The sequence below is a fragment of the Enoplosus armatus genome, chromosome 13 (assembly GCF_043641665.1).
Source record: "Enoplosus armatus isolate fEnoArm2 chromosome 13, fEnoArm2.hap1, whole genome shotgun sequence".
NCBI classification, from domain to species: Eukaryota; Metazoa; Chordata; class Actinopteri; order Centrarchiformes; family Enoplosidae; genus Enoplosus; species Enoplosus armatus.
The window spans coordinates 11960257-11984072 of NC_092192.1; the positions used below are offsets into that span (position 1 = coordinate 11960257).

General features: G+C 40.6%; 1 protein-coding gene across 1 annotated transcript; it reads right to left on the minus strand.

The window, feature by feature from the left end:
* Window positions 1–3564: 3564 nt before the first annotated feature.
* LOC139295460 (short transient receptor potential channel 4-like) lies at window positions 3565–23585 on the minus strand. Its single transcript, XM_070917655.1, has 14 exons — window positions 23427–23585; window positions 22195–22413; window positions 18002–18142; window positions 17230–17406; window positions 16320–16520; window positions 8538–8883; window positions 7828–7967; window positions 7530–7730; window positions 7294–7409; window positions 6829–7024; window positions 6534–6728; window positions 5735–5776; window positions 5241–5330; window positions 3565–4263 (listed from the first exon to the last, which is right to left on the minus strand). The coding sequence occupies exons 1-14, from the start codon at window positions 23583–23585 to the stop codon at window positions 3565–3567; spliced, it is 2922 nt and encodes a 973-aa protein (XP_070773756.1).
* Between the last annotated feature and the right edge of the window lie 231 nt (window positions 23586–23816).

The window sequence follows — 23816 nt, forward strand, 5'->3', positions numbered from 1 at the left end:
CCTTCTTCTCCCTTCATCCTCCCTGCTGTGATGTTCTTCGTTCATCAGCTCAACTCTTTCCCCCGCTTCCAACGTTTCCCTACTGCTGTCTCCGTGTTGAAGCCAGATCTGATACAACTTCAAAGGGGAAAATCCATCATGAAACCGCATCGTCATGTACGGTCTTGACTTGTGAACATGAACAGGTATGCTTCTAAACTGGAGACATGCAGGTCAGCACTCCCTTGATGATGTTGATTCATTGTATTAAGAGCTAAATCTTATGGTTTACTCCACAAATGTGACCACAGACACAGTGCCCAGGTATAGGTAAATGTTTTGTTTCCTATTCAATAAATGCATATGATGCAGTAAAACAGCTTATCTCGTTCAAAAATAATAAATAAATAGCATGTGATCAGCAAAATAAAGAAAGCAGATTCGACTGAAACCACATAAACTCACAGCACATCGATTTACTCACTCGTTATGAACTCACATGACCTCTCTGATCCCAGGGAGGACAGCAGCATGCAGGAGGCTGAGCCGTCTCCAACAAGGCCTCCTCCCTTTGGAGACAACTTCCTGTCCATGATGCTATCTTAGCATTTAAGAAAAAAAAGCATACAGACAGACTGAGGACACACACAATCAGCCCAGTCTGCAATTTACAGCAATATAAACCTTACCAGCTATTGTTTTCCTTATCGTTTCTTCCCCTGCTTGAGGCTCCTCTAAGATCCCCCCAAACACAATACACACACACACAAACACACACACACACACACACACACAAACCTATCGTACATGCTAGATTATCACTTTGATTGCAGTTCAAAGTAAATGAAATGCCTCTCTTCCATTGGTCTCTGTTGCGTCAGCTTTCCATCCTCTGAGACAAACCTTTAAGAGGAATTTAAATCCTGTTGCTGCCCACAGGACTGCGGCACAGTCCTCTCCAGGCTGCAGGTGGTTATTTTGGATCTCAGATCAGGCAGAGGTATTGACAGAGAGGAAGCAGAGAGCAGAACTCCATCCTACAAAGACATCTCCCCCTAGTGGGAAGTACTTGTCAGTACAGTCGTGTGAGGCTTCTGTAACTTCTGTAACACGTTTTCAAAATGGCATTAACACATGAAGCAACAGGAGAAACAAAAGCTTCAATTGGTCATTGTTAAGAAAATAAAATTATTGATAAAACAAAGTTCATATCAGCATGCCTTGATCATCTATTCCTGGAATCTGATTTCATATATATTTTTTTTCAGATAATACATTTTGTTCCATCACATGCACTCTCAATTTAGAAATGTCAATAAAGAATCACATTCATATCTAAATGTTAGTAGGAGAAACAGAACTAATCAGTTCAATCATAACTGAAAGTCACACATCAATATTTTGAACTAATATGTAGCATTACATAATACTAATATTACCGAATAAGATCCAAGCATTTAAAATGTGAGTGTGAGAATGTATAAATGCTAGTTTGAGTGCTTTCTAGTCATTCTGCATGACAGCCTGGCTCAATGCAACTGGAAGATCCATCACAAACCCGGGAGCATTTCGGCACAACCTTTTGATCACACATGGAGCGCAGTTTCATCATCTGTTGAATATTTAATCTCTTTTTCACTTGCTTGGTCACTTGTCGGCTGATAGAAATTACAGGCCACAGAGATTTACAAATAGGAAAGCGACAGAAAGCAGCCAAAATATCAGTTCAGAGAAAACAAAAATGTCCATGTCTGTGGGAGGACACACAGGACAGTTGACTCAGTTTTGCTTTCATTAAACAGTGGGAACGCATCATAAAGTTGTTGGAACCTAATATTTATGCTAGGCTTTTACTTCTTCTTTTTTGTTCGGAAGAAGAAGAAGAAAATGTCTTGTCTTTCTCCACTTACAGAAAGTCATTACAAATGGTTTGGATGCCTGGATTGAACACTCATTTCCGAAAGAGAAAACAAGTCAGTCTCACAATGTAATGTAATGTAATGACAGTACACATTCGATTAACAAACTCGTGCTGCTCATAGGACCTACAGAGTTTTCAGTGGCAGTATAAGACCAGTTGCTGAAGTGGTGGAAAACGTGCTGGAAGATAAATTACACATTTACATGTTTTGCTGCATTGACTTTTTAACACTCTTTTTACAGAAACAACAAGAGGGATGAAAATAACTCTCTAAAAAATGTATGAATTTATAAATATTTCTGGTCTGACAGGCGGATCACTAAGCTGATGCTGTGCCCATGGAGAATTTATCATCCCCCCCCCCCCCCATAAGTTCTGATAACCTTGGGCTTGTACCTCAAACCACAGACTGATCCAGAAGCTCTGAAGCTCATTACATGTAATGTAATGTGTGCGTTTTTAATTAGGAGCCTCAGGAGTGGAGTGACCTTGTGGACAACAGTTTTATTATGTTGAGTGAATCATCACGTAATGATTGAGTGAATAAGGGACTACAAAGGACTCAGAAAACATCATTATTGTTAAACAGTCTGTAAACACCTTTGGCAGCTATCTAATATAAAGTATTGCCAGCAAAAAGTAAAATCCTTCAAAACATAACTGCGTCGACACATCGACACTGAACAAAAGAAAAAAAAAAGCCAAATAAAGAGTTTACTTGTGATCTATTTTTTAATCGCTATAACATGATTCATTCAAACTAACATGACATCTAAAGGTACCAGTTAAAAACAGCAAATTTGTTCAAAATAACAAGTTTATTTTCTGTAGGAGTCTGTAGGATAAAACATGAATAATATGTTGCTTTAAATGGTTGATAGGCTGTGTTCATATTGTATATCTCTCAGTATACTTTGACAGTCGGCCACGCTGTACCTTACGTAGTCATGAATTGTTACCGTTAAATGTACCATCGTCCTCTTCAGAATGATGAGAGTCACAATCCCAGGTTTTTGCATAGAAAAACATTGACAGAATTGTTGTTGCATGATCAGAGCTTGACACGTCTTTGAGATACTGTATGCCAGTGTAAAGTGTGTAAAGTGCAGAAACAGACAGAGTAAGGCAGAGTCTAAAACAGAACACATCTATTGCTCTAGTGAGATAAGGATGGGGGAGTTAAGCAGTGTAGAGATAAACAGGAAAGGAAAAGAGGTAGAGAGAGGTTGATGAAGCAGAGAGGATGGTGAACGATGGGATAACTTGAAAAAAGGGGCACATGTCAGATTAGGGACAGAGAGAGGGGAGGTTAAAAAAAGAGAAAATGATCAGGAAATAATTTCTTTCCTATCATCTGTAGGGACGAGATAAGATAAAGTGACTTTATCCTAAAATCTAAATCCTTGCTTTGCTCACACAGAGCTCCGTTTACCTTTGCTGCATCTCCACTGCTAATATAACGGCATTTAAAACACTTCAACCAAAGGCCTCCCTGAGTCTCCACAGATCAAAGTTGATCATCAGTTCAGCAATAACCTGAAAAGTTAGACTCTTTGCAAAACAAACAGTAACCTCCTCACTTGAAGCTCACATTGATTGTCAGTCTCTCTGTCTTCAGTCCAGCTTTACTTGTACCTGTAGTTATATTCATGTATCGTCACATCTTATTCTTCTTCTCTGGATGACCCTGACAAAAATCCACCAGCTACTGAGTCACTGCAGGGTAAACTCTCTTTGTCCTTTTCCTCTGTTTGTTTTTTTCCACCTTCATCCAAGCTGTTGTTGGTGTTCGAGACCTCGCTATTTTCATTTGCGGCCTCATTTACTGCAGCGTCTTCCTTCTTTTCTGTCTCATGCTTATATCTTGCTGCATGCTCTTTGTCTGGCCCCTCTGCGTCTGAGCCCCCAGACTCCCCGGTTTCCTCTGACAACGAGTACATCTTTCTGGAAATCTCTCCTGCACTTGACGTGGCTTCATTGCTGCCCCGGTGGTGTTTCTGGAACAAGCCAAAGTCAGTGATATCTTTGGGGAAATTTCTCTTCTGGCATGACTTTTCGCCGAAGCTCTCATCAGAGGCTGCGGACAAGAGTCCATTAGGTAGTCCGTTGGAGGCTTCAGGCGGCCTGGGTGAAGCTGTAGAACTGCCCTGCTTGAGGATGGATGTGATGAGCTTGAATCGGTTGAGTTTGCTTTTCACCTGGCTGCTCTGAGGGCAGGGAGAAACCTCTAGCGAGGAAGTAGAGTAAGCAAGACTGGAGTCCATTGAGCTGCCACTGGCCTTTGCCCCCTGTAGAGCAGGCTTCCCTGTCTTCATCATGCCCATCACCTCATAACGAAAACTGGAGATGTCTTGTTTCAGCTCCTGGGAGAGTAAAGCAAAAAAAGAGCTCCCCTGGTAAATTAACTAATGCTTTTCATTTAATTATTAGTCCAGGTTGTTGGTATCTGCAGAGCACTCCGCAGAGTATCGATTCAATTTCAACTCGGTCAATACTAAGTGGATAAAGTGTAATAGCATAAAATAATGATACAGCACATTCTTTTTCTCACGAAGCATAAAATAACTTTTTTATATGGGACAGTTTTTGGAGGCAATAACATGTTTTGGAAGATCATAATCACAGCTGATAAATAATTGACAATATACCTTAACAAGTCCAGAGTCAAAGATTTGGATCTTCTGTGGTTTTAACGGGTCCAGTGAGCTCCTCCAGAGCTAAAGTATAGGTAGGATTCACCTCTAGGACACCGATGATCAAGTTATGTTTGTCTTATATATAAATAATATAAATAAATATAAATAATATATATATATATATATATATATATATATATGATTGGTTTAAAGAAAAAAAACAAGCCAGAGTGTTTTTTCCCTCTATCCCACAACAACGATGGGTTGAGCTAGACCTTTCTCCAGAGTGCGGCGGTAGGTCTGGCTATGTGAGACTAGTGTCCACCTGATGAATGTTAGTACAATATTCACTTTCCTTTTAGCTCAGTTTTTGGTCTCCACCACCCCCTGAAAGAAATATATGTCTCTTTAGCTGCTAAATGTTCCATTATGTTCACCAGCTAGTTGCTAACTTTGCCTGTCTGTCATCTGATGCTGCGCATGTAGCAAACAGTGGGTTTCTAGCTTTTGTACAGAAAACGACACTGTTCAGAGAGGTGTGAGAGAACCAAAACAGAAAACCAAAACAATGAGCATAAAGGTGCTCTAAAGAAATTGGGTTTTCTGTGGTTTCGTCACTTTGAGCTACCCCTGTCACATACACATAGTCATGTGATTATAGCCGCTTTAAGTCTTATTCTTTGCTCTGTAGAAACTATGCTTACCTTGAAGTTCTCTTCAGTCAGGCCTTCCTCTGTCTTGGCATCTCTGATCATGGCGGCCACATAACGTTTCACTAGGTTCCTCAGTACCTCCTACGTCAGTGAAAAAAAAGTCTTTGAAAACAATACCATCTTCTAACATTGAATGAAAGTGTTGCTTCAATACAAAACTCACAGTCAATCAGTCAGAAAAAGATGACAAATGTAGACGCACAAAAGAAAACCCATTTCAAGCTGCAGCTATACAAAATACTACAATAACCACCTGCAGATATGGACAAATGGGAATCATTTACAGAGAATGAAGATGAACATCCCACTGTGTATGAGATAAAAAAGCATTCTATTGACAGATTAAAAATGAGAGTGCAGAAAGGCAGTAATAGAGCAGAATATGTCACTCTCTCTCTCTCTCTCTCTCTCTCACACACACACACACACACACTAGCAGATGACAGTAATCAATTTCAGCTTGCTTTGAAAGACACTACATTTACCTGATACTGATGGTTTATCCTCAGGTTCTCTGCTGCCCGCCTCTGCACAGACATCAGATGCCAGAGAGGTTGAGTTGAGAAAGAGTGGGAGATGAGAGGAAAAAAGCATATTTGCTTTTTCTTCACAGTATCACACATTTGTATTAAACTTTGCTGTCTGTGGGTCTCACTGCATGTGCCTCCTGTGTGTTGCAGCACAAAACCATAAAGACTTCTGCTCTGAAATTAGATTTCTATTGTCTGAAAAAAGATGGATTCTACGCTTTAGGGCTGCAACTAATGATTATCTTTAGTAGTGATTAATCTGCCACATATTTTCCCAGTTAACTGATAAAAACTGGTGTCTATAAAATGTCTGAAAATTGTGAAAAATGCCCAAGTTGATGTCTTGAAATTCCTGTTTTATCTCACCATCAGTCAAAACAAAAAAGATATTCAGTTTACTATCATATATGATGAAGAAAAGCAGTGAATCCTGACATTTGATGAGCACAGAAAGTTTGGAATTTTTGCTTCAACAATCACAGACATAATGAAACGATTATCAAAATAGTGTTTCTGCAGATTGACTAATCGTTTTAGCTCTACTACTCTAACAAAATGAGTGACCGCACAAATAAGAACAATGGTGGGTTTTAAGAAAGGTTTTTGTGTCCGGTTGACAAAATAATAGCACATCTTCAAATTAGATTATTCCCACCCTACTGCTTCTGAGGTTCACTCTTCAACCAGACCCTCTTCTTTCTATCTCTGTTAAACTCATATAAATGTGTGTTTAAGTGTTTGACACCCGACTTACTCCGAGAGTTCCAAAAGTTTCGGGGCGCTTGGAGCTTGTCCTCTTGCACACTTGCCTCTTGATCCAGCACATGAGGTACCAGAATGATTTGGGACTGGGGACGATGTTGAACGGGGCCGGCAGAGTGGCCCCTTCTTCAAAGTAACTCATCCACAGCTTTGTCCTGGCAAACTTCCACTCAATGTCTGCATGATCCTGAAACCAAGATCAGGGCTCATGAAAAGCATTGCCAACGCAAACATTTCGTACAAACTCATGTGGCTTTTTGAGTGCAGTGTGTTTGATTTGTGCTCACTGCAATGTGCTGGTAGGAGTTGTTCATCATGGCTATGAGCATGTTGAGGAGCACCACCAGTGAGATGATGTTGTAGGTGCCGAACATGGTGGCGCCGACAAACTCAGTGAACTGATGGTCTGCATCCACATTGGTCACATACAGGCTGATCAGACCAAAGATTGACCAGAAGAGAGACTGCAGGGTCTCAAACAACCTGCAAGGGAAAGATACATGTTACTCAGATAAATATTATTCATTGTCACTGTTAAGGATTTCCCATAAAGGTGAAGAAAATTGGTTTTAGGAAATTCATCAAAAACATTTTGTTTCTCTTAGCAACTGAAAACTTTTTGAGAGTCTTCACACATTTTGCAACCATTAATAGCAACATACACACAACTCTCTCTTTCATTGCCACCCAATATTGCAACATCACACATCTACACTACACATGCGGGCAAGTTTGGATTCATGTGAACTCACGTGGAGAAAGCGTTATTCTGCTCCACACAGCGGATGCCTTTGCATTTCCCGTCTGAAGCCTTGGTCTCATAGTAAAAGTACAGCTGGTTCAGCCCGTTAGCAAAGGCCAGTAGGACCTGGAGAGAGAGAAGAGTGTGTGCAAAGTGGATGCAATTATTTAAGCCAACCCATGTGTTTGTACCTTACTTGTATGCATGTTTATATTCCTGCCTGTGGGCAAACATGTGTGCGGTTACCAGACAGTAGATGAAGAGGAACTTCAGGATGTCCAGCAGCATTCTCCCCAGTGAGATCTGCAGTGGCCCCAGGTGAGAGTTAGCTGTGAACAGCGAGATGAGGCGCAGGGAACTGAAAATGTTCGCTATGGCAAACACTGCCTCAGCTACTAGTGTTGGGTGCCACATCTCCCACTGGTTCCTGGGTTTACTACCACTGTACTGAACAGGACAGAGGATGGCAAACAGATGAAGTGAGAACACAGGAAAGTTACACCACACCTGTTTATTCTACTGCTATTCATAGATACGTGGTTACCTTAGTGTAGGCTACAATCTTGAGGGAGATGGTGGCCAGGTATAGAGAGTTCATGACAAAGTCCATCAGGTTCCACCAGTCATGGACGTAGTCTTGGAAACCACCATCCCACATTTGTTTGATCTCTGCCCAGATGAATCCTTGAAAAATAGAGATTGTCTGATCTACTGTTCATTAAACATTTTTTAATATCAGGAACACAGAAAATAATGTGGCCTGAACTGTATGTTAAAATAGTTTGTTATTTCGGGCACCCAGGGTTGGGCAAATAAAAAAGTCCCGCTCATTTTCTGCATAGCACTTCTAGCTTGGATGAGCATGAAACTCCCCTGACTGGACCAGTATCTCTGTAATATCTGTAATATCTGGTTATTTCATTAACAAGACTAAGAGTCTGCAGCCCTGTGACCCTGTATTTAGGCACAGTGGTGCTTTAGGTTACATGCTAAAAGTCAGCATCCTAACATGCTCACAGAGACAATGCTAACATGCTTATATTTAGCAGCTATAATTACCATAGTAATGGGAGCCATTGACCAAAATTATGGAAAAAACATGATCTTTCAGGACTAAAGTTGGGTGATGAGTTGCACATCTCTGCTCTTTTTGCCTATGTTAAGAGGCCATGGTGTTATTTTCCCACATCAGGACACCCACTTACAACCATGCTCAACTACAAACACCCTCAGTCCTCCCCCCTTTTTACTCACCCAGCACCCAGGGCAGGATCATCCACTCCACAGTGGTTGGTGCAGGGCCCTGCCTGTCCTGCCTGTCCTGCTCTGTGGTGACAATGTGCTGGGAGGCGAGGAGCAGCAGGAATAGAAAGGTCAGGTAGGACGCTGTGTGGCAGATGAACTTGATGAAGGGCTTGCGGATGAAGAGGCCGTAGCGACTCTTAGGAACGATGAGGTAGCAGAGAGCAAACGCGGGGTAGAGGAGGCCGATGAAGACGCAGGTGAAGAACTTCCCTGCCCAGTGGCGACGTCTCCAGCCGGGGAACTCATCATACCACCGGGATGCCAAAAGCTGCTGGCAGTTTGGCTGAGCTACAAACTTAAAGAAATAAGAGAAGGGAGGGGAGAGTTACACTTTTCATGTGTTTGATTTACAGAGATAAAAATGACTGAAAAGAACACTAATCGAAGATATGACTGGAGATAAGATGTGACTGGAGCATGCTAGCCTGCTGGGAGACATCATCCTCAGCCTGAGGCTATTTAGTGGTTTTACAAAGAACATAATGCCCTAGTAAAAACCACGTGCCAGAATTAGCACCTGCAGCAAATTCCCGTTTAGAACATACAAACGTGGGAGTAGGATGTATTGGTGGTGTCAAAAATTGAAGGCTAATCATCGACACACATGGATATTTTAGAAGGAAATCATGTAATGGCTGTCTTGACACAGAAAACCCCCCACAAAAGGGAGCCTTACACAGTCTGTGAAGTCAGTAAAAAGGAATCTACATGTTGTCAGAAACAAGAGGATCATGTTTTTAGATGACTGCGTTGCGTTTCTTGAAATACTAACATAGTACTCCTTCCTTCCTGAGATTTATGAGTTTAATCTTCATGTAGCAGACTACATTTTATGGATCTTATCCACGACAGGAATGATTGAAAATGTTTGGAACATAAATCAACATGTGGGAAATATTTTGTCTTCTTTTTTGTTTTTGTTGTTTGGTTTGTTTGATGTTTTTTGTTGCTGTGGGAATAATACCTTATGTGAATGCAAAAGTGAACTAGGGAAATTTTGTCTAAGTGAATGCCATCCTCCTCTTGGTAACTGAGTACAGGTTTAAAGTGATCAGAGAGGCCAAAATATTGATGCATCAAAACTGCAGCTGTGCTGCGGGACTGCCTCAGCCAAATGGGCTGAAGCATCAGCAGCATCTGGTGATAATCTAGAGGTATCTGGGAGACATTTGCGTAAAAAAACAAAAACATCTCATACTGTATTGTATAACAGAGTGCTGATAACAGCACAGGCACGCATGCACATGCAAACACACTTACGCAGATGCACACTGTGTTGTGAAATATCACGTTGAGCCTCTATATCAGAGTCAAAGTGTCGACCGGCACCACTAGGTGCCAATTCAACAACTCTGCAGCCTCGTTACCATGGGAACCAGAGATCCCTATCTGCATCGGGGTCTGAAGTAGAATGGCCCATATTTCCATACTTCAACTACAGTATCGGCACAAAACTTGAGAGGAAATGCAGAGAGGGAATATAGGAGGGGATGAATTCCATGGATGAGTTGAGGAGAAGAGGAAGTTTCTTTTTCCAAGAGAGAGAGAGAGAGACAGAGAGAGAGAGAGAGAGAGAGAGAGACAGACAGAGAGAGACAGACAGACAGACAGAGAGAGAGAGAGAGACAGACAGACAGACAGACAGAGAGAGACAGACAGAGAGAGACAGAGAGAGAGAGAGAGAGAGAGACAGACAGAAAGAGAGAGACAGACAGACAGACAGAGAGAGAGAGAGAGAGAGAGACGGAGACAGAGAGAGAGAGAGAGACAGACAGACAGACAGAGAGAGAGAGAGAGAGAGACACAGAGAGAGAGAGAGAGAGAGAGAGAGAGAGAGAGACAGACAGAGAGAGCATTAAAATAACGGGTGATCAATGATATGGCTTCAACTCTTTGTGTCACCAACATATCAACATATTCTGATGATGCAAGAATAAAGGTATAGAAAAAAGCCCCCCTGCTGATTTTCTTTTCATATGACAAAATGGCTAACCTCATTAAATTGCAACCACAGTCTGAAGCAGACCCATGGGTGCAGGCTAAGTCTTGTAATGAAGTACTTTAGCCAAGAAAATAGTAAAATAAAAAATGAGCCATTGTTTTAAATTCTGCAGCAGCAATTGACAGAATTGTTCTGTCTATTTAAAGAAAGCTTTGATCATTTTTCCCAAACTGTTTTGTCACGAGTATTTGGACTTTTGGGGGCACCAGTGGTCCATTCATAAACAAAGGAGGATTTTTGATCTTTAACTGCTTGTCAGAACATTATTCATAATTAATGATAGTAAACAAGAGGTACTTGAGCTGCCTGATGTCTCGCCTTAATCAGCATGATATATTAAACACTGAGAGTGATGCTAATGAGGTCAGAAATTAAGCTAATTAAGGTTATAATTAGGAAATGTATCCATGCTAATATCTGTCCTAGCACATGAGCTTTAATAATAATGTAACAACTCTATAAAACCTAATTAACTAGTTTATAAGGACAATCTGTGGTCTTAATAAGACGTTTTTATTTAGTTATATTGTTCACACTATATAATATTACAGAAAGACAGAATAATCAGTTTAGTGAGCAAATGTGGAAAAGTAGCAGGTGAATTGCACTGTCATCTTTTAGATACAGTGAGTTAGAAAAAACAGCTAAGCATAGTAGCATATAGTACCTTCCCATACATTCTCATATATTGGCCTGACTGGCAATAGAAACTGAGACAGGCTCATTTGCTTAGTTTATTTCCTTTATTTATGCTGCTGTAGTATTTTGAATCCCCACCCAAAATCCCCTTGACTTCCATTCATTATATATACATTATACATATGTACTATATAAGCTACTTTCTTATACAAAACTTCTCTTCCTATTCGCCTTCCCTTCCTCTGTCAACGTAACTTCAAAAGTCAAGTGTCATATTTGCCTTAGGTGGCTTGTTGACACAACTCAACCAGGATGCCTTCTGATTTCAAGTCCAGTTGGGAAAGTGTCCCTCTACAACCTTTCCTGCCCCTCTCCAATGTTAACTGTCCAAAAGTACCAGGAAAGTGCTTTTCAGCGAGTGAGGGTGCTTTCTAGCTCTGTGAAGGCAGGGTCCCCTGCAGCTTTACCAACATAAAAGGTCTGCTGAAACTCCACTTTCACAGAGTCTATATGGATGGATGTGATGATTTCAAATATTTTTCAAAGAAAGAATAAAGTTCTCTCTCTGTATAGTATTTCGTCTACAAACATACTCAAACCTCTCCATGATGTGAGTGAACTCCCAGATGACAAACAGGACCCACACACTGATGATCACACTGTGTGTCATCCTTAATGCATCTGAACTGGTCTCACGCTTTTAACAACAGGGTGTTGATCAGCTTTACATGACACCGCCAAAACAGCACCAACATGTCACACTTTCAAAATGTGCCCCTGCATACGTGTACATTTATAATATAAACTGAGTGCTGCAGTAACAATCAGCTGGTCAACTGGTTATTCAGTTCGCAAGAGAAATAAAATGTGGCTTTAGTATGAGATTATTACACCTGTTCCAAATATAAATAATCTTGCGCCAGTGTTTTTCAAACTGCATTGGGAGCATGTGGAGTTATCTCTTTCTCTACACTTGAAGGCTGAACATTGCTCAACACGGGAGACTGAACTGTGATATCTGCCAATGGTCCTTCACTAAATAACACTTATTCCTGTTAGTGCAATTTCATCTCCATTTAATGGAGACATTAAAAACATCTTGAAATACTGAATTGCAGTTTTTATGAGATATCACAAGGGGGCAACGTCAAACTACAGCATGTAAAATTTATAGGTTTCCCATGGCGCCTTTGAGATATAAGACGAGTCTTTTTTGCTCACACTGTGAATCTTCAATGTACTCACCTATATTTTTGCAAGTATATTGGTACAAACGAGAGTAATCCCTTCAACCCTCAAGGAGGTGGAGGAGATAATCTGCACTTTAATGTGCGCATGTGTTACTGATCATATTTATCTGATTTGGCCTCCTACTGCATCGAAGCGCAGACTGCTCTGTTAGCTCAGCTCTTTAGACGGGGGGCCTGTGGAGATTTCTCTTCAGACCATTATAAACTGCCTTTCTAAACCACGGGAGCACAGCAGCAGCAAAGCCGAAAAACACACACAGATGCAAAGACAAAAACTTAAACGAGCGTGCACACACACACACACTACAGTACACACATAAGAGGGTTAAGAGGAGAACTGTCCTTCAGTTTGTTCCGTTGAGGGTCAAAAACATGCACCTCGTGACTCACTGCAACTCTCATCAACAGCCACTACAAAAAAATCACACATGCAGGCTGAATGTCATGCCAATTATAAGAGCTTCAGCGCTTGTCTGCGCGGTGATCACACCACAGACAAAATGCCCTGCAACAATAACTCCTCTCTGCAAAAAAAAAAGGCCAAACTATGCCTTTCCAGTCCGACGAAGTGTCTACTTAACCCTCGATGCCTCACAGAGGGCAAAACCCTGTCTGGCTGAAAGATCATCTGTCACAGGTACAAAGCAATCACTATAAATACTTCTGTGTGTGTGTGTGTGTGTGTGCACATACATTTACTCTACAGATTTTCCCTTCTCAGGAGGCTGCAGCAGAAGACATTGTTACATTGCCTGGTTCAGCTTAATGCTTTCCACTGCAAATTCTCGTTTGAGTAGCAATTCCATGGTCAAAATCTTGAATGCTGTGTGATGCTTCAGACTTTTTATGTTTTCTTTCTCTGAATCAATGAACAGTTTACTAAAGAATGTCTGAAAAATCCCACAAAATGCTGCACCTTATGGCACAGTGCTGGCACAGTAACAGTTGTTACTGTTACTGGAATATTTGCTTGTGTGATTGAATTAATATAAAATCCAGTGTCACACAGCTACGTCTGCAAGACTACTATATTCTCTCCACACGCTTCAACTAGTAGCTACATAAGTGCATTACTACATATTCTATGAAAACAGTAAATCAAGACCAAAACAAGTGAAACAAATCTCTCAATGTAGTAAGATTATTGTTTCCAATAGAAAAAAACGTATTTCAATAATTTTGTTGAGAAGTGAGGGTTTGAGTTTTGAAACAAGAAAGAATAAGGCAGGTGGCTTCATTAGAATGGAGAAAAATGTAACTTTAGTTTAGAAAATACTTGAAACTAATTTGGAAACACTTTGAGCTAATGTAGGTTAAGATACTTTTGCTGCAATGGCAGATTTTCAGTTGTTTCAGGAAAATAGGACTTTATGGGCTCAATTACAGACAAAAATGACTTTATATGAGATCTTTTCGTCAAATACACGACAGCACTCATAATAATTTCTTGCAACACACACACACCGCCACAATACGAGCATTTCCAGCAGAATAACTTTACCTTGAAATGACTGCTAATCAGTCTACGTAGCTGGGACATTAGTCATTTCAAAAGGGCAGCTGGGTGGATTGTCACCTGCATCATGAGACACTCTCCTCCATCAAAGTCCTTGTGCGCTTGAAGAGTGTTACTGATAGGATGCAGGAGAAGGGCATATTGGGACATCTCCTGGATAATTAAAACACTCCTGGGGAGAGGAGATGCGTGGAAGAACAGTTGTGGCAGAGGCAGCAGGAGGGGATGTTTGTATACAGCATGCGCGATGACAGATTTACTGCCAACAACAGAGACGTTGGGTAAGATGACAGGGGACTGTCCATCATCATGTCCACCTATGCACATTCACTACTCCCAACTGTCCTTTTGTGACCCAACATGCTCATCTGCCAACCCGAGTCTCGACGCAAAACAACTGGATGGATGAAGGAGGAAATGGTCGCTTCATAAATCAGCCAGGCAGAGCTCCCAGCAAAAGACAGCCAAATGAATTATAAGACACTCCTGGGAGTAATGTGTCTGCTTCCTCATCATTTTGCTTCACCTTTATATTCAGCGGAACAATTCTGCAGTGTAATATCTATTTAACCCCTGAGGAAGCCTTCAGTCATCCCATAACTTAGGAGTGCTATCAAAACCAGGCCTCCCTTATCCTCCAAACATAGCTCACGCATCAAAATATGATTTTCTGGTAACCGTTTTCTATTCACCAACAGCACTAAGCTTTTCACAGGTAAACATCCGGTTAAAGTGAATAACTGTAAAATGATTACAGCCATAACTAAGTCATTATAAAATAATTACATAAAAATTATAATTATCTAAACCTTATCTTTGCTCAGTTACAACTATAACATAACATCTTTGGGGAGTCAATAACCAGAGTTTGCCACCTAAATTTGAAGGGAAAACACATAGCAGTGTTTACATAGCAGTGCCACACATTTAATGATATATTTTAAAATCTACCTTTTAATTAGCTTTTTTCCCACACTAATTGTTCCTGGCTCTACCTACTGAGAGGACGCTCATCACATAATAGAAACAAAAGCACAAAATCAGTGGAGCCTAAAGGGAAAATTGCTGTGGAGCTATCAGGTTTGAACCATTTCCCTCATAATTATTTATGTGTTCAAAATGTAATTCATGTCATACAAAGTTGTGGAATAAAACATCCCAATTTACTCACTAGTTCCAGGAAACTGAAACTGGACTATGAAAGTAATCAACATTTAATTACCACCTTTTTGTTTGTGCATTAAAAACAGATATACATACACACTATCGATACATATTGTGCATTAAACATTACACACCCTTATAGAGCATGTCTGTTTAACTTGATGGCAACAGGTTATTGTCTTTTCAGTGACATAATGACTTCACATGAACACCATTTTGTGTAGCTGTGTATGTGTTCATTCGAGGGAGTAAACGTCCTAAATTTAGAGCCACAGTTGCAGTCTTAATATGGAATCAAGCATTAACTTGCAGCTGCAGTGCTTAATGAAATTCAAGCTTTGCCTATTTGTCATCTGTGTAAGCTGCCAAAGCGAAAACAGATAAAATTCTACCCAAACCAGCGTCTGGCAGCATCAAAAAAAGAACCTGATCCTAATCTAACAACATTACACCAGTTCATACTGGCTGGTAGTGACACCTGTGAGAAGACATTGTCTTGGTGCAGCAAAAACTCCAGGCTAGGCACTCTTCCCCAGGCAACATACAGTGAATGTAGCCTGGGGCATGTGGCATTGAAATCTAACAACAAACTGTGGAGTAGATAATGTAGAAAACAATACAGAGCCATTGAAAAAAGAGTACATGAGGGAAAGCGTGAAAAAACAAGATATGATTTCTTCTATATTACACAATTCAAAAAGCTACATTGACTGTGATATTGCAGTCATATCTGACCCACACAGCTCTCCTTAGGTGCACTCAAATGAGCGGTAATGTGTGTGTGTGATCATTTTGTTGATAGCCAACATGATGATATTCCCTGCTTCATTCTCATTCCTGCAGCCTCCAAGATAAAGAACCATGAAGAAGAAGCATGTGTCTTTCTAGTTTTGTTCCTCAAAGACTACTGTATTCTTGTGTTTTAATTGTTATGTAATTTCCGGGTGAGTATCAAATTAACTACAGATTTCAAACTATAGCACTCACTCACTCACTCACACTGCAATTATTTTCACAGCTTTTGCCATCCGATCCACTCAGAAAGCTGTGGATTAGTTTAATCATAAACTGAATACCTTGTACTTAGGGTAAAAGTGAAAGCAAGGCTGATAAATGATCAATTGGTAACATTACGCACAAATATTTTGTATCATGCTTACCTCTTTTTGGTGGTACTTGATAGCTAGCTTAAGTCTTGCCAGGTCACTGTTGCCCTCCTCCTCCAATAAGTTGATGTCGTCTCTGTAGTTGAGGATCATCTCCAGCTCCCTGGAGCTTCTTGTCTGGTCCAGGAGGTCTTTGGCAAACTGTTTACACTGCTGTGACAGCTCCTCATACTCTGATTTGAACTCGTTCTCCACCTTTAAATGAGCATATACAGAATACAGAGAGTCCTGCAAGAACTTGGCAGCTGAAATGTAAGGCAGTATATTAAGGAAAATCAGGGAAGTGTAGAAAGTGGTGTTTCTAAATCAAACTTTGCCTCCGGATATTGTGTGTCAAGAAGCTGTCTCATACATGTTTACAGACATTTATTAGTTCACCTCCATGAGCCATGTTTCTTTTTATCTTATTTATCATTTGGAGGTTGTTTCATCTAACCAACTAAAAGGTGATGAGTGCACACGTGCTAAAATGTGTAAAGTGAAAGTAAACTGTATTTAATTAGTCTCGAGGAATACCTTCTGCAGCGTGATATGAAGAGCATCTATTATAAAATATTTCAATTCAATGAAAGTATCTGGCATCTCTTGTTGGCTATTTAGCTTTACTAAGCTTTTTTATATTATTTCATGTGGAAATATCATGAACTATAGCAGGCAAGGATCCAGTTTTTGTAATTACAAGTTTCATAGCTGACCCTGGTGTATTTTTCCTTCCTTTGAATCAAATGACATTTACTAAGACCAATTTACGTCAATGCTTGGTTAAGAAATTGATTAAACGTCACACGATGGCATCATGAAGGGGCACATCGAGGTTAATAAATACAACATACAGCTAATATTTCAGTTTAATCCAACCAAATGATGTTCCAGCTGCACTACTAGCTGGCTCTCTTGTCCGCACCTTGCTGAGCTCCTGCAGCTCCCAGCTGAGCCTGAACGCAGTGAGGAAGGGGTCCTCGCTGGAGAGCGCAATTAGTGAGGGACTCGACAGCGCTTTGTAGATGTTGAGGCGTGAGCGAGAGTGCCGCAGGCTGTCCACGTCTGAACTGGACACACACTCCACACAATTACAGCGCACCTGCAACATCAAACAAAGCATGGGCACATTTTAATGAGGCTTCCCTGAGTTTAGTAATAGATCATGTTTTGGTGTAGCAATGCAAGCACTGTATGCACCATTTCAACCACGTACTGTCATGCCTGTATATGTTATTTACACGTTAAAGGCCCGACCTTATAAATTATGTGAACATTTACACAATGTATTGAAGATTTTCACTTACAGATGAAAAATTAGCATTTTGTTTGTTTCTTAACTGATCATAATCTAAACTAAACACATGCTTACAAACATCACTCATGTAAACAAACCAGCAGCATCAAAAAACGTAGATTTATTAAACGTCTATTATTTGATTATATCTTATAAATAAGATTCTATGTCAAATACTTTATATTTGATGTAGTGTATCTTCTGTATCATCTGAATTGATTCTATTGATTGACTCATGCAACACTTTCATAATCCCACTGGATAGTGTCAAAATTGCACTTTAACCAAGCTGCACACAAGACTTTCTGTTGTTCCCTGGTGAGCTGCTGACAGTTGGAGATATGGGGTTTCACGCAGATGATAACAACAAAATACAAATGCAATTGTATGGTTTACCCACCTCATGTGGCTGCGGCATAGACACGCCTTTCTGCACCAGAAGCTTTATAATTTCATAGTTGTTGGTGTGTGCAGCGAGGATGATGGGCGTGATATCGGGAGTGAAGTCAGAGAACTGCTTGTCCAATAAGATAGGAGGAACCTTTCAGGGGAGAGGAGGGAATAGATGCTTTAATCAAACATATTGAATGAAGTACTCAAAGCAGCACATTTGGCCTTGGTCTTGTGTGATCTATTGCCAATTCATAGACATCAGGTTTAACTGTCGTGCTCAGTGCACAGTAGGAGTAATTGGTTTGGTTAAACACAGAGTCTGAAAGATCTTCTGTTCGCCTCTGAGTGCAATTCAAAGGTCTTTATTAAGTGAGAATAAGTAGGATCAAGACAACAGTCTTTTGGCAGCTGTAGTGAAAACTGTTCAAATATCAGAAAGAAATTATGCCCTTGGTCAAAGTCGCAGACAGAATGCCATCCATATCAAGACCGCTGTAAAGGCTATAGGCCACAATGTAGTAAAAAACATCAGTATTTCACATATTGCAGAGGGAGTCATTATGCTCAGAAAGAAACTCATTCCACCTATTTCTCTTATCACCCACTCCAGCTAAGTCCTTTCACTGTTCCCATGATATTCAGTGGGATTACAGGGTTGCAGGCTGCCGCAGCGTAAGATGGCCCTTTTCACTTCTTTTAATTGAAGGCCTATTATCTGATTCGGAGATAGGGAGGAGAGAAATAAGGTCAGAGAATGGTTGGGGAACATGCCATAGGTAGGACCTACTTAGCAACCTGATGCAGACAGAGGACAGATGGGAATAAGGGGGCTCTAGTTCTGGTGAGAGAGCTTTACGAAGACTAATGTTAAAGACACGAGAGACTGGTTGCTTACGCACCCAGTGTTTACAAACAAAATGTGGTCTTTCAGCCGTCATAAAGTATCATAAATCAATCTATAGATTTAAATATGAAGCTTAAGCACACCAAATCTTTCAATTAATCAGTAAAGGGGGTGAATTAGCTTCAGCTAAGGGTTGCTGGGGTTATCTCACCAGCTAACCATATGTATCGATTCATGCATCAAAATTACACCGTATATTGCGGGAAGTTACACCGTATGTTGCTGGCAGTTACGCAGTAACGTGCGGCCTGAATTATAAAGTGTTACTCAGTATACTCCTGGATCTCTGCGAGGCAACCGGGTGTTCTCATCTGATAATCTGATCTGAAAATCCAGTAGCAGCACGAAGCTTCCCAATGGCAGCTTTCTACACTTTCTACACAGTAAAACACAGTGACAGGCCGACAAGTGAGGTGACAAGGGACAAATACTATGTGAGTTCCTCTATAACTGGATTTACAGCAATATTTCCAAGTCAACTTTCCTATAAAAATAATGTGGTTATGACTCATTTGTAATGTACTTATAGAGAAATACATTTTAATTTGAAGAAATTTGAATTGCTTCCCTCAGCTTTAGGCGCTTTAGACTGCCACAAGCCTCCAAAAATATCGACAAGAAAACATTTGTCCCAAGCGCAGTTAAGTGTGTCACACTTAGGACACGATCTGAGATGTACTGCACTGTAGGTTATTTTAGAAATGTTTCACTTTAAAGAAGTCTATTAAGAGTAGAAACAGATATAGTATCAGTGACTCACTGGTGTCATGGCTACAAAATATGAAGAATTGTTTGGCGTTTTCTCAAAAGTGTTTCATCATCCATATTGCACATAGTGCATTTTATCATGTGGACACTAATTAATTGTGTAGTTTACTCTCAGAGATGTCAGTGCAGCAGCAAATCCAAAGAGTGGCACAAAGCCATGTCTGAGAGTTGTCATACTTCGCAGAGGAGGGTGATCTAATAAGCTATATACTCTGTTCTCCACGTGGGAGGAGGAGGGACATCAAATAATCTACATCAAACAGCTTTGGCCTGTTCTCAAGCACCAAGCAGGAGGAGTGCAGGCTGGTAGATGTGAAGTTATGATAATAGTGGAGAAAAGGAACTGAATTATAGCCCACTTGTCCGTGTAATACACGTGTTACTCATATTAGAATGAGGCATCCACCACCAGCATATAAAATGCAACATTAGCATCTGCGGCACAGTGTGCTTTTGCTTTTGTTTTCACTGTGCTCCTTTTCGAGCCTCCCCACTGGTACCTGTCATCTTCCAACATTGCAGACGTTGTTTAGATGAAGCTGGTATAAAATGGGACACTGAGCAGTTATGTTTTTGAATGACATTGCGAAAAATAAGCTCAAGGCTTTGTGGATTCAAGCAAGCGTGATTGTGCTTATTTTACATCATGTCGTGTGTTACATGTAGGAAGAAGAGGGATTTACGTTACTTACGTTACTAGCTATATGTGCATACGATATGCAGGTTGCACAGAAACCCCCAAAAAACAATGAGCAAAATGTGGACTGTGAAAAGACTGACAGACAAATAAAAAACAACAAAACACAGAAGCGCCCGAAGACCCTTTTAATTGAGAAACACTGTGAGCTCGAGTGTTTGTGCCTGTGACTGATGCATATCTGTACTCAGAGGATAATACATGAAGCTGTTTAAAACGCTGATATCCAACGCGCTCCTCTGCGGAAAACAAATAAGCCACAACACTTGTGAGATTATTACGAACACATCACTCAGGCAGCCTGCAAAATAGAAAGACAAATACACACAATTCCAGCAAAGCATAAACTGAATCTCCTTATTAATAAATCTCAGAGAACACACTAGCTACAGATAGGATGCTCTTTTCCCAGACAGCCTTTTAATATAATCAATGAGCTTCTCTTGGGGAAATTTGGTAGCGCTAGAGTGATCTATTTTCACAACCTACTCATGTGATGGGAAGAAGCACTATCTTACAAATGCATTAAAGTAAAGAGGACTGGAAACTACTAACTACCCCCCCCCCCTCGAACATCCATTTAACAAATAAGCCCTGATCTATCTAGTGTGCTTGTGCTCTCTTTTGTCCCCTAATATAGTCTATTCCTTCTTTTCCTTTCACAATTTTACTTCATTCTATCACAGCCAAATGTATAGTTTCTAACAGGACACAACAGGAACAGCAATAACATATCCCCTTCAGTTGATCGATGAAGCCAAAAACATCTGTTCCTTTGTGGTCTACGGTGCATCACTGCTGAGAGGCAGAAGAGAGGAGGTACGCATGTGTGCTCCAGTGTGTACAGCACATGTGTCGCAGGAACAAGTAAAAGAAAAGGCTCCTTGAGTGGAGAGCAATCAGTGCAAAGGGGCACCAATCTGAAATTAATTAAACTATATTTGTTTTTGATTACAGTAATTAAAGCTCTTAACAAGCAGTTTTCATCCACTAGAAGACTTGGTTTGTTTATGCAGCAGTGTTGCATTCTCCAACTAATCTGAATCCTTACGCGACTAAAAGATGATTATGAATACACTCTAGCTTTTGTCAAAATATACATAATATTTTCTCTCAGTGAACAGAATTAAATTTCTTTCTGTAAGACCTGTTCCTTCCAAAAGACAGAAAAAGGTTATGAAGACATCTTTTTGAAGTGTCAGCTTTTGTTGTTGCAAACAATACTGGCTCAATTATTTCGGATGGTATAAAAAGCTCCAGGCAACCGCATAACAGTATTTTACTGGCTGACACTGCACGCTACCATTCATTAAGATCCAAAGTTCCTCCTGTGATTTGACACATGGGCCACTGTGATCAGTTTTCTAGGGATTTAAACACAGCGGGGCTGTGGGGAGTTTTTGTTATTGATTTGGTTTTGTGCAATTTATGATAGACAATGCATAAGGTGTGAGTTGTGTATGCGTGCATTTGTACAATGTCATATTCTGGATACTGGATTCTTGGATAAAAGCACAGTGCTTAAATAAAAGCTTGCATTTCGTTATACAACCCTGTGTTGTAAAATGATAAATAAATGAACCTTGAAAAGAACCGTGTATTTTATCAGCTACAAAAATATAGAAATAAATGAATGCTGAAAGTACCAAAACACGACGGTTGCAGGAAAAACTGAAAAAAAAAGCAGGAGAGAAAGTAAATGTCAACATTCCTAGTTTCTCTCCTGATGTCACCTCAGCTTTATCAGCAGCTCACTTTCTGTGCACTGACACACTTCTACCTCATGAATAACGCACTCTTAATTTGAAACTCCTTCCATTCCCCTCCTCACCTGCATGCCGCCACTGGGCTTCTTGTGATTCAGCAGCAGCTCCACAGCTCCCACCACTTCCTTGCGGATAGCGTGCAGCAGGGCATCGCCGACGTAGACGTTGAAGCTTAACAAGAGCTCAATGATTTCCAGGTTCTCGTTCTCAATGGCAATCAGCAGAGCTGTGCGGCCGAGAGGGTCGATGCAGTTGATGTTGATCTTGAAGTAGATCTCTGCCTCCTGATAAAATAAGGTTGTGATTGGAAGTCAGGGTGTGTTTCACAGGTGGCTCTGGGAGTTGGTTTAAAAGAATATCATTGATTAGAAAATAACACTAATTAGAAAATACTCATTAACACGGAATTCACATTGCTTTTTAAAGGAAATATAAACTCTTCACACCTTTCAGATCTAATAGAGTAAAGTCTACAGAGCCTTTGCAGCACTGATGACCACATCCTGGTAACCTACCAACAGCCTTTTTAGGCTGCAGAGGGAGCTGCGTGAAATCTGATAAATTGCAAGTTACAAGTTTGAAAATGAAAAAAATCAGGAGGAGTTTGAGAGAAGTGAGGTTACCAGACCTCTGTGGCTCACTCCTCATTTCTGCTTGAGGCTAACAGCTCGAGGCTATGTTAGCCACTACTAGCAAAAAAATACCTGAATCCCCGATTGAACTGTCGGCGGTCGAGTTGCATTGTGGGTAATGTAGGCACCAGGTTTTGACAGGGAAGAATGTGTGAAATCAAAAAGTTGATATCTCTGGTTCTGCTGCAGTGATTTTGAGTCCAGCAGTGTTATAGGAATACTATGCTGAAGTGTTGGACTAATGAAACTATGATCAGCATATTGAAGCTTTTAGGGTTACTGCATTGTGTTGTTAACTGCATTGCTATGTGACAAGCTCTCTGTTTCTTTTTTGTTTTGTTTTTTTACTTCATTTTTTACTTCACAGGTAATGCGGGAATACCAAACAGCTGGTCTCTAACAATATTTTGTGTCTGTTAAAGGTCTGACACTTGTCAGGGTAAATAAAGGCCCCAGATGTTATTGGAAATGAGTAGAAGATAATCATGGCTGCACATGTTACCCACAAATCTTTTAATCTTTTCTAAATCAATCCAATTAGATTAAGGCTTTAATATCCATCTATTCATCCATCCATAATTTAGAGTTTCAGTGGCTGTATTCAGTCATCCATTTACCGATCAAATTATCCATTCTTCCATGTATCTATACATACACACACACACCTCCAGAGCCTGTTTGACACTAGCATAGTCCCCCTTCTCCACAGCTCCGAGGTAGGCTTTCTCCAAAGGCGACAGCTCCGACTCGGACCGCACAATTCTCAGCGGGATGCGGTCCCGGTACGAGGAGCTGTCAGTCCGCCGGTAGTAGAGTTGTGACATCTCCCCGGGCTTCAGCTTACTAGCACTCTGCTCACACTGCTGCAGCTGCTGCCAGGCTGGGGGAGTTCACACTAGAAGAGACAGGGACAAAGGTGTTACAGGAAGAAGACACTTCCTGCTGGTGGTATTGACTTTCACAAGTAAGAAAAGATGAGAAAGAGAGGAAGAGGAGACGGGGATAGAGGTGAGAGGATTATAAAGGAAGAGAGAGATGAAGCAAGTAGTTAATCC

What these genes read in the sequence shown, in the direction of transcription:
- LOC139295460 (XM_070917655.1), bottom strand. Translation starts at nt 23,585, where the DNA reads ATGTCACAACTCTACTACCGGCGGACTGACAGCTCCTCGTACCGGGAC. An exon ending in GGATAAACCATCAGTATCAG is followed by an intron (nt 5,331 to 5,734) that starts GTAAATGTAGTG and finishes TCACTGACGTAG; the next exon opens with GAGGTACTGAGGAACCTAGT. An exon ending in TGACTGAAGAGAACTTCAAG is followed by an intron (nt 4,264 to 5,240) that starts GTAAGCATAGTT and finishes TTACTCTCCCAG; the next exon opens with GAGCTGAAACAAGACATCTC.